General features: G+C 43.8%; 1 protein-coding gene across 1 annotated transcript in view; it reads right to left on the bottom strand.

Annotated features, from left to right (window-relative positions):
- LOC139257742 (voltage-gated inwardly rectifying potassium channel KCNH7-like) overlaps positions 1–15,490 on the bottom strand; it is a 643,748-nt gene that overhangs the window by 92,800 nt on the left and 535,458 nt on the right. The window contains exon 8 of the mRNA XM_070874608.1: positions 11,263–11,688. Coding sequence (XP_070730709.1) covers positions 11,263–11,688 — 426 coding nt within the window. The remainder of the gene's footprint in view (positions 1–11,262; positions 11,689–15,490) is intronic.

Genomic DNA, 15,490 nt, shown 5'->3' with positions numbered 1-15,490 from the left:
TCAGGACAATATCACAAGTAATGATAGGGAGATGATAGAAATATTAAATCTTTATATTTACCAGGGAGATAGAACAGGTGGACATGACATTAGATGATGAGATTAGTAATGAGATAAGTGCATTCAAAATAAAAAAGGGATATATTAAATAAACTAATCAAACTCAAAGAGGATAAAACCCCTGGTCCAAATGGATTACATCCACGCATTTTAAAGGGAAGAGATAGCAGAGGCATTACTACACATATTTAATAATTCGTTAGAAAAGGTGTAGTGCCAGAGGACTGGCGGATAGCTAACATAATATCTATATTTAAGAAGTAGGATAGAACATGTCCAGGTATTTATAGACCAGTCAGCTTAACATCGGTTATAGGAAAAATAATGGAATCCCTACCAAAGGAGAGAATAGAAGAAAATCTAGAAACAAAAAATATAATAATGGTCAGCATGGATTTCAAAAGGGAAAGCCTGGCTTGACCAACCTTCTTGAATTTTTTGAAGAGGTAACAGAGATAATAGACAATGGTAATGCAGTAGATATAATTTATTTAGATTTTCAAAAGGCCTTCGATAAGGTACCCCATAATAGACGGATGAATAAGGCCAGAGAATGTGGAGTCAGGGGACAAATAGTAGAATGGATAGCTAGCTGGCTTCAAGTTAGAAAGTGGAGAGTGGGAGTAAAGGGTAGATATTCACAGTGGCAGAAGGTGGGTAGTGGTGTTCTACAAGGATCAGTGCCGGGACCACTGCTGTTCACAATTTACATTAACTATTTAGTCTTTGGAATCAAAAACACAATTTCTAAATTTGCGGAAGACACCAAATTGGAGGGGGATATTCAATACTGAGGAGCACTGCAACAAATTACAGGAGGACATTAATAAATTTGCAAATGCACCCAATTTCTCTTCTTATAAATCTTGTAGAAATTAATAAACACAAATGTCTCTTCATTAGTGTTTCAGGATTAGTTCTGCATGTATGAGAAAACTTTCACAGCTTCTTTCTAAATGTCAGTTTTCTTAGTAAAAACCAATTATATTCAATTTATTCACATTTACTCAAGTCCAATATTGTACACTTCACAAACTGACATCTTAAAGTATACAATTCATTCCTGACCTAGGAATATATTTTAAATTCTTTCACTAAACTTTTGCATAATTGACATGAGGAAGAGGCATTAAATGAAGGTGCAAAGATCGCTCCGACCTTTAGATTACATTCACCACTGCCCTCGGACCTGTGCTTGAACATGTTAGAGGAGTCCTGTTTTCAGTACCTCCATTTCACAAATGTGCCATATGCTGTCCAGTGATCTGCACACAACATCTGGATCAGGAACAGCTTCTCCCATAGAAGTAAAGGTTACCACAGCAAGATGTTTAATGCCATCAGTTTCTTCCAAGCCACTCAGGAGACAGTCCAGGCATATATCAGGAAAGTGATTACTGGTATAAGAACCAACATCACAAGGGAACATCAACTGGAGAGGGTGCATGGCTTTCACTGGGTCGAGTAACAGTCACTCATGGTAGCCTGTGATGTCCTCATGTAGAGAATTTCTTTGCACTAAATTAACGTTCAGGTGGCATCTGACCACAGAAACATAATTATTCATATCAGTGGCCATTATCCAAGAGGCCACGATGATGCCTTCATTATAAGAAACAGTGTGGTGCCACATTATTTGAAGAAGAATGCTGACTGGGTGGCACTGAGGAGAACTGGTTGTTCTCTGTATCCATGATAGGTCTCGCAACAAATATGTACAGTTGCTTTCACCTTGCTCTTGATACCAGCACACTTCTTCCTTGTTTTCAGCTGTGTACAAGGGATTTGGGTAACTCTAGTTGACCCAGTCAGTGACCTCCTTCCATTGAGCTGGCACCTATGCTCTTCATGGAAGGTGGTCTTCGGCCTCAAATAGGACCACCTTCCTTTGCTGCCTTTCTTGCAGAAGACATTCAACTCTACAACACCATAGGGGGCAGTGTTGCCTGCATGTCTCCACTGCGAACAATTAGTTAATTTTGCCACCCTTCGCCAGAACTCTTCTTTTTATTGTGATTATTTGCTCTTCAGTCGTATGGTACAGGCCAAGCTCTTTGGGCAAAATTTTCCTGTAGGCCACACAAAATAGGGGTGGAGCCCTATATTGCAAAATTTAGTGTGGCCCAGCCCCACTCTACAGCCGCGATTTCTCCACGAGACGGGATCGGTGGCGAGTGGAAAACCCGCTCCCGACTTGAGCCTGCCCTCTCTCCCGAATCTTCCATTGATGGGGCTTGTTAAGCCAGCCCTGTGGGCTTCCCGGCCAATTGTTGAAGCTAGTCTGATGACATCATTTGATGATGCATCATCAGCCGGTTTCCTTTAAGGGACTATGCCCACAATGGTTTTGACAGTTCTTCGGTCACTGTCCTGCAGCACTGTTCTGGAGCATTGAGGTGCTGCAAACACTGACAAGCACTGCACAGCTGCACCCAGGTCTGCTTATGGAGAGCGTCACAGTATGCAGGGAGGTCCTCTGCCCTTCCCATGGGCGGAAGGGACCTCCCCCACCAACACAGCCTGGTTGCACATTACACAGGAGGGCACAAGCAGGGATGTCATCAGGAGGACCAGGCGGCAGTGACGCAAACCTTTCAATGATCTCAGTAGATCAAAAAATATTATTGCAAAGCCACACTCAACCTCATCCTGCTGAGCCACTCATCACATCCCCGTCACTCTGCCTTCCCTACTCTACCCCTGCACATCCTTACTCACACCAACTTACCTTGCACCTCCACCCATCCCTCTATCTACATTATCAGTTCCCCGTTTCACTAACCACCCCTCACACTCACCCTCATCCTTCTCCAATCATACCAACTAACAATACACAAGGGTAGACACTTGGGTCCTTTAGCCAATGTTCATGTATGGTTAATGTTGATGTGTTGTCAAACATTGAAATCTTTACTTTGAGCACTTTGCGTTCATGGGCAGATTTGTGTGTGCCTTTGGAAGTGGTTTACTAAGTTGTCGTGAATGGTGAGACATAAGGGTACCCTGCACAATGGTGATGAGTGTGAAAGCAATGGATTGGATAATTGCAAGGATGCTTTATGGAGTTGGTGTGGGGTGGTGCCAACCTGGCACATCATGTGGCAGTCAGGGTGTACAGCGTGAAGTGAAGTAAATGTGGCCATGGTGAGGCCATCCCTGGCCTCCTGGGCAGCAATGTGGTCAGGTGCTGATGCTGATGTGTCCTGTGCAGCACCAGGTGATTGCGGAGAAGGTTGGTGTTGTTGTTGGTGATGCTGGTGTGTTTAGTGATGTTGGTGTTGGGGCTGATTGTGATGGGATTCTGACGACCAAGGTGACATTTTTTCAATGGCACCAACACTGCTGAAATAGATGGTAGGTGAGGTTGAGACGACAGAAACGCCCTGTTAATGGTGAGAGAGGTTGCTCCAAGGAGGTGACAGTAAATAGAGAGTTTACTGCAAACACTTCCAACCTGCATACAGCTCAAAAGTCTCTTCCAAAACCTGAAGGCTGCAGCTTCTGACATTGGAAAGTGAGCAGCTATGAAATGGTAGCTTTTACACCACTTCTGCAGCTGTCAACTAGCCAAAGTGATGGAGAGTCACTGAGAACCCGACTCCACGTACCTGGCATTTTCCCCAAGGGGCGGCAAACACATCAAAAGGTTGGTAAAATTGTAAGTGCCTGCCTTTATCTATCTTAGCTACCATTTAAGTACCTTTTAATTATGTAAATTACCTGTCCCGTCGCTTGCTGTTGGGTCTGATATCCAAACGCAGATATGACAGTTTAGACACTCACACGGAGGTGGGTTTAGAGCGAGATCCCGACCCGTTGTCAATCAGTGCCACATTGACAGCGGGCCCGCCTACAAACCCGCACTTTCAGGGCTGGGAAGATTCCGGCCTATGGGTGTGTATAAACCTATTTTTACTGGGATTGCAAAATTGCAGCTATATCGTATGTTACATGGTACAAAACAATGTTTCCTTTGACTACAAGTGAAATATAGTAAAATTCACTAATTAAGTTATAAAGTTGCAATTCAAATATGCAACACTAGATACCGAATTGGGCTGCAGAATGCACTTTCCTGTCTTTAAATCATGTATAAAAATGTTACAATATTTGTAAAAGTTTGACTTTTACTTTGCCAGCTCAGTCCTTTCTTTCCAGATTAAGAGGGCAAGCAAATATCCTGCTTTCATACCTCCGTTAATGCGGCTACTGTGATATTATCATGAGGATGTGCATGAGAGTAATGCAGCCTCTGATTTTCTCTCCCATGCTTTGGGTAAGCATTTCCCCATTTCAGTGCCTTCCCAAATTGGCCTCATTATTATTGACAACTCACCCTGTGTCGAGTTGTGAATTCAAACCTATGTTCTCGCTGGCTAGTTTTAAGAGTCCTCTCATTCACATCAATATCAATGCTCTAGGTATTAATGTGAAAAATGTGCCTGATCTATGAGTGCTCCTAAAGCTGAACAATAATTCTATTAGCGACACCTTTTCAAAGGGCTAACCTCTAATATTCACAAAGAACATTCCATTTATAGAAAGTCAATATTTTTCACTTGAATTGTAACTAAAATGTCAAATTTTGTGGTGAGCTAACCACAGTTTATTGATATCAAAGTGATAACCACTGGAAGTTTAGACATATATTGACCAAAATAAACATCCATTTATTCTTCTCAGCAAGTAATATTAATTTTATATTGCTGCCCTTTCTAAGCACAGCTGGCAGATATGACTGCCAAAGCACTGAACACTGACACAAATCATTGTGTACTGCTTCAGAATTCTCTTGTGTGGTCAGGAATGAAAGGATTTCAGCCACATGACCAGTCTGCAGTTGAGCTGACACAGTCAGAAGGAGATTTAGCTTTTTATAGAGAATCTCCATCAAAATGCACCACAAATACTCAACGGCAGTTCAAGAACTGCATGAAAATGTTCTAAAAATAGTAGTGACTGCACATGAAGAGTCTAATCAACTGTAGAAAAGAAATTCTAAAATCATTCAGTAAAGGTTTAATGTTGGGCTTCATACTTCAATTTAGTTATGGTTTCTATAAAGGGCATGGCTCAGACACAGTTTAGTCCAGAAATGTTCGTTTAGTGTACCAAAGACTGGGTGCAAAGTTTATCTGAGAAGTTAAGTTAGTAAACATGGAAACTGTCTTTAGTTCAACCCTCTTGCCTCATATCATTCGAGCATGTGGGTCACATCCAACCTCAGGAAGGGGAGGAGTCAGCGAGGTATTTTAAAAATATCAATAGTGTACAAATAATCTCCTGTGACAAAAACTAGAATTTCAGAAAACAGGTGAGTAATTCCACTATCACATGGAAAATCCTACCCAAACAAATTAAAAATGCAATTATAAAATCCTATTTATGTCAAGTTTTCTCTTTTTGCTGCATTTAAAAACTGAATATGAGCAGTTATATTCTGTGTTTCAAACCCATTAGTCAATTCCAAATATAGGCCTAGAAATTGTGTTGCATAGCACCCATTATTCAGGTGCTACGTGGTCTTTTAAGGTCCCAAAATGACGGGCAGGAAGTGCTGCTAAGACCCAATCTCCCCCCCGCCCCCTATTTTCACTGACATAAATTTGTTAGTTTGCACATGCCCATTGAAAGATTAAATGCTATTCATGGAAATTTCAAATTTCCTTCTGCACGAGTGCCAGTGCCACACTAGCACATCACTTTAAACACTGGCTAGCTTCCCACCATCCTGACAGCAGGCAACCATCTGAGGGACAATTTCCTTGTGCTAATGCCCTGGGTGCATCAGTTCCCAAGGCGGAGCAGGCTCGAAGGGCCAAATGGCCTACTCCTGCTCCTATTTCTTATGTTCTTATGTTCTTATGTTATGCAGAGGAGTGGAGACTTGTGCAAATACCGCTTGACAAGCGCTTCCTTGGTATGCATGGAAAATTCCTGCACGTTTCGGTTGGATCATTTAAATATTATGTAAATGATTCTGGAATGATGTTATAAATCCTCAAATCTCATTTTCTGGGGATACTGCTGTATGGGTGTTAGCCTTGAAGACAACCTTAACAAACAGGATGTTGGAGTTTGCAGGACTACTCTTTCAGATTGGAGAATCTGTACGAGGCAAGACTGAACTGCAGGGGCAGCAATCAAGAGATTTGGTTGAAGTACTGTAAGTACCTTCAACCAGAAGTGTTGTTTACAATCCTACTCTGCCTCCTCCCACAGTCCCACCATCATCGATACAATGTTAAGTTATTCCAAGTGACATTAAAAAGTGGTTAAATGCACTGGACACAGCGAAGACTATGGGACTCTGAAACAACCTGGCCATGGTGCTGAAGATCTGTGCACCAGAGCTAGTCATCCCTCTCCCCCCACCTCCCCTCAGCTCCCCTCCCATCACACCCCCGCCCACCCCTCACCCCCCCGTCCTCACTCCTCCCTCCCTCTCCTCCCCCCAGCCCCCCTTCCTCACTCCCCCCTCCCTCACTCCCCCCACACCTCTGAGCTAAGCTGTTCCAGTACAGCCATGACAATGGCAAGATTGCCCAGGTATGTCCTATCCCCAAAAGCAGGATAAATCTAACTCCATCAATTTACCAATTACTGCCTATCAGCCTCCTTGCAATTATTAGCAAAATGTTGAAGCAGTCATCAATAGTGCCATCAAACGACATTTACTCAAAAATAATCAGCTCACTTAAGCTAAATTTGGATTATGGCAGAACAATTCATCACAGCTTTGATTCAGACATGGATATAACAGCTGAATGCCAGATGAGAAGTGAGACTAATTGCCCAGCAAGGCAACATTTAATGATGTATGGCATGAAGAAGTGGTACCAAAATTATAATCTATGGGCGTCAAAAACCTTCAGTAGCTAGAGTCATACCTGACACAAAAGAAGCTGGTTGTAATTGTTGTAGGTCAATCGTCATAACACCAGTTCAACGTATTAGGAGTTTCTCAGGAAAGCATCCTTAGGCCAACCATTTTCAGCTGTTTCATCAATGATATTCCCTCCATCATAGGTTCAGGGCATGTTTGCTGATGATTCCACAGTGTTCAGCTCCATTCACAACTCCTCCAAGAAGCAAGCAGCCCATGCTAGTTTACAGCAGGATAATAATGATGTTCGGGCTGACAAGTGGCAGGTAACCTTTAATATCACCAGCATCACTGAGTCCTCCACCATCAACTTTTTGGGGTCACTATCTACCAAAGCTTAACCTGACCAGCCATAGCAACACCATGGCTACTCGAGAAGGACAAAGACTGGGTACTCAGCAATAAGTGGCTCAAGAGTATGGTGGAATAATCATCACTCACCTGGATGGATACAGCCGTAACAACAATCAAGAAGCTCCAAACCATCCAGGTCATAGGAACAGGAATAGGTCATTCAGCCTCTCACGCCTATTCCACTATTCAACTAGATCATGGCTGTAAGCATACATCAAATGTCTGGTGGTCATGTAGTGAGTACTTATCTTAATTTCCTGCAGTATAATTGTACATTCCTGTCTGGCATAGAAATAAAAAAGGGAAGGTGGCTCAACCGTGGCTATCAAGGGAAATCAGGGATAGTATTAAAGCCAAGGAAGTGGCATACAAATTGGCCAGAAATAGCAGCGAACCTGGGGACTGGGAGAAATTTAGAACTCAGCAGAGGAGGACAAAGGGTTTGATTAGGGCAGGGAAAATGGAGTATGAGAAGAAGCTTGCAGGGAACATTAAGACGGATTGCAAAAGTTTCTATAGATATGTAAAGAGAAAAAGGTTAGTAAAGACAAATGTAGGTCCCCTGCAGTCAGAATCAGGGGAAGTCATAACGGGGAACAAAGAAATGGCGGACCAATTGAACAAGTACTTTGGTTCGGTATTCACGAAGGAGGACACGAACAACCTTCCGGTTATAAAAGGGGTCGGGGGGTCTAGTAAGGAGGAGGAACTGAGGGAAATCCTTATTAGCCGGGAAATTGTGTTGGGGAAATTGATGGGATTGAAGGCCGATAAATCCCCAGGGCCTGATGGACTGCATCCCAGAGTACTTAAGGAGGTGGCCTTGGAAATAGTGGATGCGTTGACAGTCATTTTCCAACATTCCATTGACTCTGGATCAGTTCCTATGGAGTGGAGGGTAGCCAATGTAACCCCACTTTTTAAAAAAGGAGGGAGAGAGAAAACAGGGAATTATAGACCGGTCAGCCTGACATCGGTAGTGGGTAAAATGATGGAATCAATTATTAAGGATGTCATAGCAGTGCATTTGGAAAGAGGTGACATGATAGGTCCAAGTCAGCATGGATTTGTGAAAGGGAAATCATGCTTGACAAATCTTCTGGAATTTTTTGAGGATGTTTCCAGTAGAGTGGATAAGGGAGAACCAGTTGATGTGGTATATTTGGACTTTCAGAAGGCGTTCGACAAGGTCCCACACAAGAGATTGATGTGCAAAGTTAGAGCACATGGGATTGGGGGTAGTGTACTGACATGGATTGAGAACTGGTTGTCAGACAGGAAGCAAAGAGTAGGAGTAAATGGGTACTTTTCAGAATGGCAGGCAGTGACTAGTGGGGTACCGCAAGGTTCTGTGCTGGGGCCCCAGCTGTTTACACTGTACATTAATGATTTAGATGAGGGGATTAAATGTAGTATCTCCAAATTTGCGGATGACACTAAGTTGGGTGGCAGTGTGAGCTGCGAGGAGGATGCTGTGAGGCTGCAGAGCGACTTGGATAGGTTAGGTGAGTGGGCAAATGCATGGCAGGTGAAGTATAATGTGGATAAATGTGAGGTTATCCACTTTGGTGGTAAAAACAGAGAGACAGACTATTATCTGAATGGTGACAGATTAGGAAAAGGGGAGGTGCAAAGAGACCTGGGTGTCATGGTACATCAGTCATTGAAGGTTGGCATGCAGGTGCAGCAGGCGGTTAAGAAAGCAAATGGCATGTTGGCCTTCATAGCAAGGGGATTTGAGTACAGGGGCAGGGAGGTGTTGCTACAGTTGTACAGGGCATTGGTGAGGCCACACCTGGAGTATTGTGTACAGTTTTGGTCTCCTAACCTGAGGAAGGACATTCTTGCTATTGAGGGAGTGCAGCGAAGGTTCACCAGACTGATTCCCGGGATGGCGGGACTGACCTATCAAGAAAGACTGGATCAACTGGGCTTGTATTCACTGGAGTTCAGAAGAATGAGAGGGGACCTCATAGAAACATATAAAATTCTGACGGGGTTAGACAGGTTAGATGCAGGAAGAATGTTCCCAATGTTGGGGAAGTCCAGAACCAGGGGTCACAGTCTAAGGATAAGGGGTAAGCCATTTAGGACCGAGATGCGGAGGAACTTCTTCACCCAGAGAGTGGTGAACCTGTGGAATTCTCTACCACAGAAAGTTGTTGAGGCCAATTCACTAAATATATTCAAAAAGGAGTTAGATGAGGTCCTTACTGCTAGGGGGATCAAGGGGTATGGCGAGAAAGCAGGAATGGGATACTGAAGTTGAATGTTCAGCCATGAACTCATTGAATGGCGGTGCAGGCTAGAAGGGCCGAATGGCCTACTCCTGCACCTATTTTCTATGTTTCTATGTTTCTAAACATATATCTGATCCTGGGAAAGTGCCCATGTTCCCATTAGTTTCGTTATTATTTGTATCTAGGGAATTTATTATGCGCATGTTGCTGGGAAAAGAGAAATATGGCATGTTCCCTTGCATTCTACGTAGACCTGTACAGCGACTTTGATTTTAGGATTCTTTAGTTTCGTGATAGATGAATCTTGGGGGGGGGGCAAAATTACTCCGCACCCCGTTTAGAGGCAGTAACCTTCCGGGACTGGGAAATTTATTGCCAAGCCCGGAAGTTCCGCCCCCGGTGCGAAATTCAGCCCTTCCGCCCCTCAACGGAGGCAGAGTGCTTTCGGAAGCCCTCCCCGTCCGTGGAGGGGCATTCCTGAGCTGGTAGCGCAACGCTGGACTCAGCGCCATACTCCCAGCACCCCAGCAAAGTCAGCACTACGCGATTGCTCCACCTAGCGCTGATGAGGCAGAACGCCCCTCTCTTTCAATTAAAGGGGAGGGCCGCTGCACGCTCTGCAGTCCCTTTGGCGGCCGGCACTGGGCCACCAGGAACGCCCTCAACCGAGCCAACAACCCGGCATCCATAATGGAGTGCCAGGCTGCAGGATGGCGGCCCAATCGAAGCGAGGGTCGCCATTTTCGGGCTGTCAGAAGTGTCGGCCGACAGAAAAATATGGCAGCCCAGTGCGTAACCAGTCTCCCCTTTAAGGGGTACCCCAGCGACGGATGTCCACCAGCTTCACGACTCGCGAAGCTGGCAGTGACACCAGCCGGTGCCATCCTCGCCGCCAGCGGGGTAATTTCCCCTGCGGGGTGGTGAGGGGTCGGTCTGCTCGCCGACGACTCCATCGCCGTGCGTGCGTCAGCTCGGGGTGCAAATCGCGGGGCGTGCCGCTAATGACACATCGCCTCCCCCCAAACCTCAGGGGCAATTTCCCCGGAGGCGCTATCGACCCCTTCCCCCGAGCGATAATCTTGTTGCGCCCCGTTAGCGCCGCTGCAGATGCTAATGAGGCTATAAAAAAGGGCAATTTCGCCCCCTTGAAGTCAATTCTGCCCCCACAAGCTCAAATGCTCATCCCGTCTCTAACCTTTCGATTGAAGATACTGGCATGTTAAACCAAGGTGCAGGAGTCACGTGATTTTAAGAGTATTATAACAGAGTCAAATCCATTTACACCTACATTCCTGATATAAATCATCCTTAGCTAGTAGCATTTTGCTTTTGAAATAGTTTTCAACAAGTGTTCAATCTGTTATTTTTGTATGCTAGCCTAGCTCAATTGTGCATCCTGGGTATATGAGGAGATCCTACCTGAGTAAGTTAAAAGTTTGCCTGAATAATGCATGTCAATCCACTAATTAGCACATGAAAGATAATTTAACCAGTTTACAGATATCAAAACATTTACTTATAACACCAATAAGCAAACTCACACAACATTTCCCCCCAGGTCAGTGAACAGTTAATTAAGACATTTTACTGCATGGACAACCTAAGTCTGTCTTAGCCAAAGAAAATACTTGCTAGTCTTGATCACTAAATTCTAAATATTTTGATGTTTTTAAGAATTCCTTTTCAATAAAAATTATACTAATTGTAATTTTTATGACTTACCTCATCAGACCCAGATCCAAAAATCAGCAGGTCGAAAGGTATTGCAGCAACCATGTCAATGAGGAACCAGCCTTTGAAGTAGTGAATTGCAATTTTTGCTGGCTGACTAACCACTTCTTCATTTTGGTTTACATAAGTTGTTCTGAAGTTTATTAGAATATCAATAATGAACATAATATCCACTATTAAATCTACGACATTCAGTGGGCTGCAGGAGTATCCGCACTCTCTTCTCTTCTGCTCCTCCCGGTCATTCAGTAGAAAGGCTGCAGAGTAGGGGGTGAAGATAGCTGTGTAAATTACTAGTAGCAGAATTAGCCAGTCCCAGACGGCCTTGAAAGGACTATAGTGCAGGATGGTGAGCTTGTGGATGCGAGGAGTCTGAAGCTTGTACTCTGGTAAAACATCAGCACCCAGGGATAGAACCTGTATGGTGGCGAAATGGACAGATGTTAGAATGCAGTCATTTTGTTTTTCATATTTCGACTTGGCCCAATTTATATACACTATTCTGACACACATTTCTGTCATAAGATTGACAAGTACTGAAAAACAATAATAATTTGATCAGAAAATACATGTCCCTTTTCTTTAGGAACGTATGAGCAGAGGAACACAAGTAGGCCATTCAGCCCTGTGAATCGGTTTCATTATTCTATCTGTACATCAACTCCATTTACTCGCCTTTGATCCATATCCCCTGATAACTTTACCTAACAAAAATCTATCGATCTCAGTCTTGAAAATTTCGACTGATGCAGCAGACACTTTGGCGGAAAACAAGGAGACAGGGTGTAAACAGCTGTCAGAGAGTTGAGGGGGAATTTTAACTCCCGATCGGCGGAAATGGAGTGGGGTAAACAGTTGAAATGGAGCGGCTCCATTTCCCCTCTCAATTCCCGCCGATCTGTGATTTTATCACTGCTGGTTTTGGCAGTAGGTGAGCCTCCTGCTGGACTCTGATGGGAGTCTCATTGTTAAATGAAGATGAGGATCCCATTCTGTACATGGGATGCCAATGGCATATTAACATATTCATGAGCAGGACGTCCACCATAGCCGGCCCACCAGCTGAACCTGTCAGGAAGCTAGCCAGCCCCACTGAGGTAAGTTTTAAAAAAAACATTCCTCACCGAGACCCAGAAAAACAGCACTGCTATTCCACGAGGTTCATAAAGGCTTCTGCTACTCCGGGCTCTCCACCCTACGTGTCCATGAAACACTTCAAACAGCCCCCTGGACTGACCTTGCTGCCGGTAACCTTCCGCTGCCGGCGAGCAGCCAGTGGGACGCCTGATCTGCGGCCTCTCCTGGCAACCAGCAGCCACTTTCCGCCAAAAATGGGCAAGCCTTGAAATGAGGCTCGGCAGTTAAAATCTGCTGGGCCTCCTACTCACACTCCTGCACTGGACTGATGTCCATTCCCACCAGCTTCCCACCAGGAGTTAAAATCGACCCCTGGGTGTTCAGCCTCAGCAAGGAAAATCGAGGTCCTTCCAACAATATAACATATATTAAGCTATTTAAACATTTCTTCTGAAGTGAAAAATAATATTAGTTTCCTCTAGGTGGCAGTATAGCCACTTTGATATTTGAAGTTTAAAAAATATCAGACCAAAAAAAATCCTCCAGATTTTATGTAAAGCACCTGATGTTATACATTTCTGTGAATTAAAAATATACATCTCCAATGGTGTTGCTTTTAGACAAAATTAAAAAATAGTCTCTCATCCTGTCTACTTCTCTCCCATTTTCTTTGACACCCTCTCTATGTTTTCCACATTTGTTTTCTCTCCCTCCCTGAATGGCTCTCACACACTTTCTCCAGTTAAGGTTTCTGTGTCTTTTTATTTCTCTTCAAATCCACATCCATGGCGCTGATTCCAGCCCCTTCAGCTGGTTCAGGCAGCATAAAAGCATATGTCCTGCTGAATCTGAGCTGAACTTCAAATGTCACGTTCAATCCATCAGCAAGACTGCCCATTTCCACCATCATTTACTTCACCCCCACTGGCATTGAAACTCTCATATCATTGTTTGTCACCTCCAGACTCAAGTTTTCCAATAACTTAAAACAAAAGCAGAAAATGCTGGAAATATACCACATTTCAGGCATAGCCCTTCATAAGAACTGTTTCTGTTTCAGATATCCAGCATCTGCAGCATTTTATTTTTTGTTTTCAAAAACTTCATAGCTGGCCTCCCAAGCTCTGTCTTACACAGATTCTTATTCATCTAGGACTCCACTGTCCGCATCCTATCCTGTTTGAATTTCGCCTGCCTTACCAACTTTCTCCTTGCTGAGATCAACTGGCTCAGTCCCCTAGCTTCTTGATTTGATGAGTGGTGGGGGGGAGAGGCCATCTCTATGGCTTTGCTGCACTCTACCACTGCGACCACTTCCAACCCTATGCCCTGGTTATATCCTCCTGCTCTGCTGGGTCTGCACTATGTGCCCACATTCCATCCCACCCTCACCCACCCCCAGCCCAATCCACCATAGCATCAAGCTGTTGTAGACCAGCAGCTCAAGTTTTAAGAGGCTTAGTCAGCATCCAAACTAGCAGATCAGCTGATTTGCTAAGCGTTGTTCCTACTGTTCCTAAAAATTAAAGAAGCAGCTTTGAATGAGCCAGTATTCAACTAAACCTCATGTTCCTAATCACCAGCAACACCGCCTGTGCTCCTGACTTAAGGATCAGGGCTTGGAGCCTGGATACCGGTGAGATGAGATCCTAGTGGTTTGAGAAATAATGGGAGGCAGGGCTGCTGCTAAAACTACTATAAGGAAGTGAAGGATCAGACCCGATCACTGGGGACAGGCCTCAATGGGAGAGAGGGAGCACTTATGTCTGGAGAGGAGTGGACCTTGGTGGAGCAAAGGGAGAAGATCCATTGCTGAAATCCACGAGGGGAGCCAGGATTTACTGCTATTATAAAAGCTAAGTATGTTTCTGAAAGTATTAAACAATGCAAGTGGCAAACAGAGCAATACTCAGCAAGTAAATGTTTAGTGATGCGTATTGTTACGTCCATTCTTATTGGCTTCTTAACTAATAATTTTCATGATAAACTTTCACTGTAGAAATCCATGTGGGCTATCATTTCAATCAGGATCTAACCTGGGCTAACACACTCCTTCTCCTTCCTCCTGCATCTTTGTGACTCATTGCATCATCTCCTACTGTAATTCATTTTTTCATCATCTCACAACTGTAGCAATTCTTACTGCTCTCTGTCTTTCCTTCCTAAGCTTCAAAAACCCAAGCCTGGCACCACCTTATCACTCACTACTTGTTTTATCTTGTGTTTTCTCCTGTTCTTTTCAACCTTGATGATGTTCTGTGCTACAGGCCTTGGCCTTTCACCTAGATTCCTCAAGTTTTTTAAAAAGTTCAGATATGCAAGCGGAGGATTGTGTTAGACCATGTTAGATCCTGATTGAAACCATAGCCTGCAGTGATTTCTACGGTGAAAGTTTATCATGAAAATTGTTGGACAAGAAGCTAATAAGAAGGGACTAACAGTACAAGTCACTAAATATTTACTTGATGAGCAATTATTGTGTTTGCCCCTTGCATTGCTTTGAACTTGTTTTTAAAAAAACATGACACTGCATATGGACAATTGTAATAATAAATACATTTATATTATATGCCTGTTTTCTGTGTTAGCGGCACCTGGGGTTGAAAAACTGAAATCCTTAGCATGTGGCCTCAAAGAAAAATAAAACAAAAAGCGAATATTCTGTCCACTATTTGGGATAGTGTCATGCGTTTTTGTCTTTTTTGTTGTTATGGGAAGCCTTGTAGGGGAAGTTTAAAAAGTTTGTAATTGTTGTTTTTTTTTTAGTTATGTGTGTTCTCCAAAATACACAAACTTCCTGATTTGTCGTCAACTTAGTCTTGCCAGAATGTTCCATCAGTTCTGCCTAGTGAAAAATTGGAGATGACCACATAGGGGTGTGTGTGAGATTGTTACCCAATGTGTATGTCAAAGGGAACACATTGGGCTGAAAATTACAGCCTTGCCAGGTGCATATGAGGTGCACACGCACACGGCGAGGCCTCGCAAATGTCGGTTCTTGATAAGCATGCACTGAGAACTGGCTTTTACAGTCTGTCAAAATTTATTTTGGTAGATCGCACATATTCCCGCAGAGAGAACATCTGTGGGGCAGCGATTGGGCTACTTGCCCAACTCTTGCCCAGCGAATGTCCTTCATGCT

Source organism: Pristiophorus japonicus, chromosome 3 (genome assembly GCF_044704955.1).
Source record: "Pristiophorus japonicus isolate sPriJap1 chromosome 3, sPriJap1.hap1, whole genome shotgun sequence".
NCBI classification, from domain to species: Eukaryota; Metazoa; Chordata; class Chondrichthyes; family Pristiophoridae; genus Pristiophorus; species Pristiophorus japonicus.
This window is presented reverse-complemented; position numbering and strand designations above follow the sequence as displayed.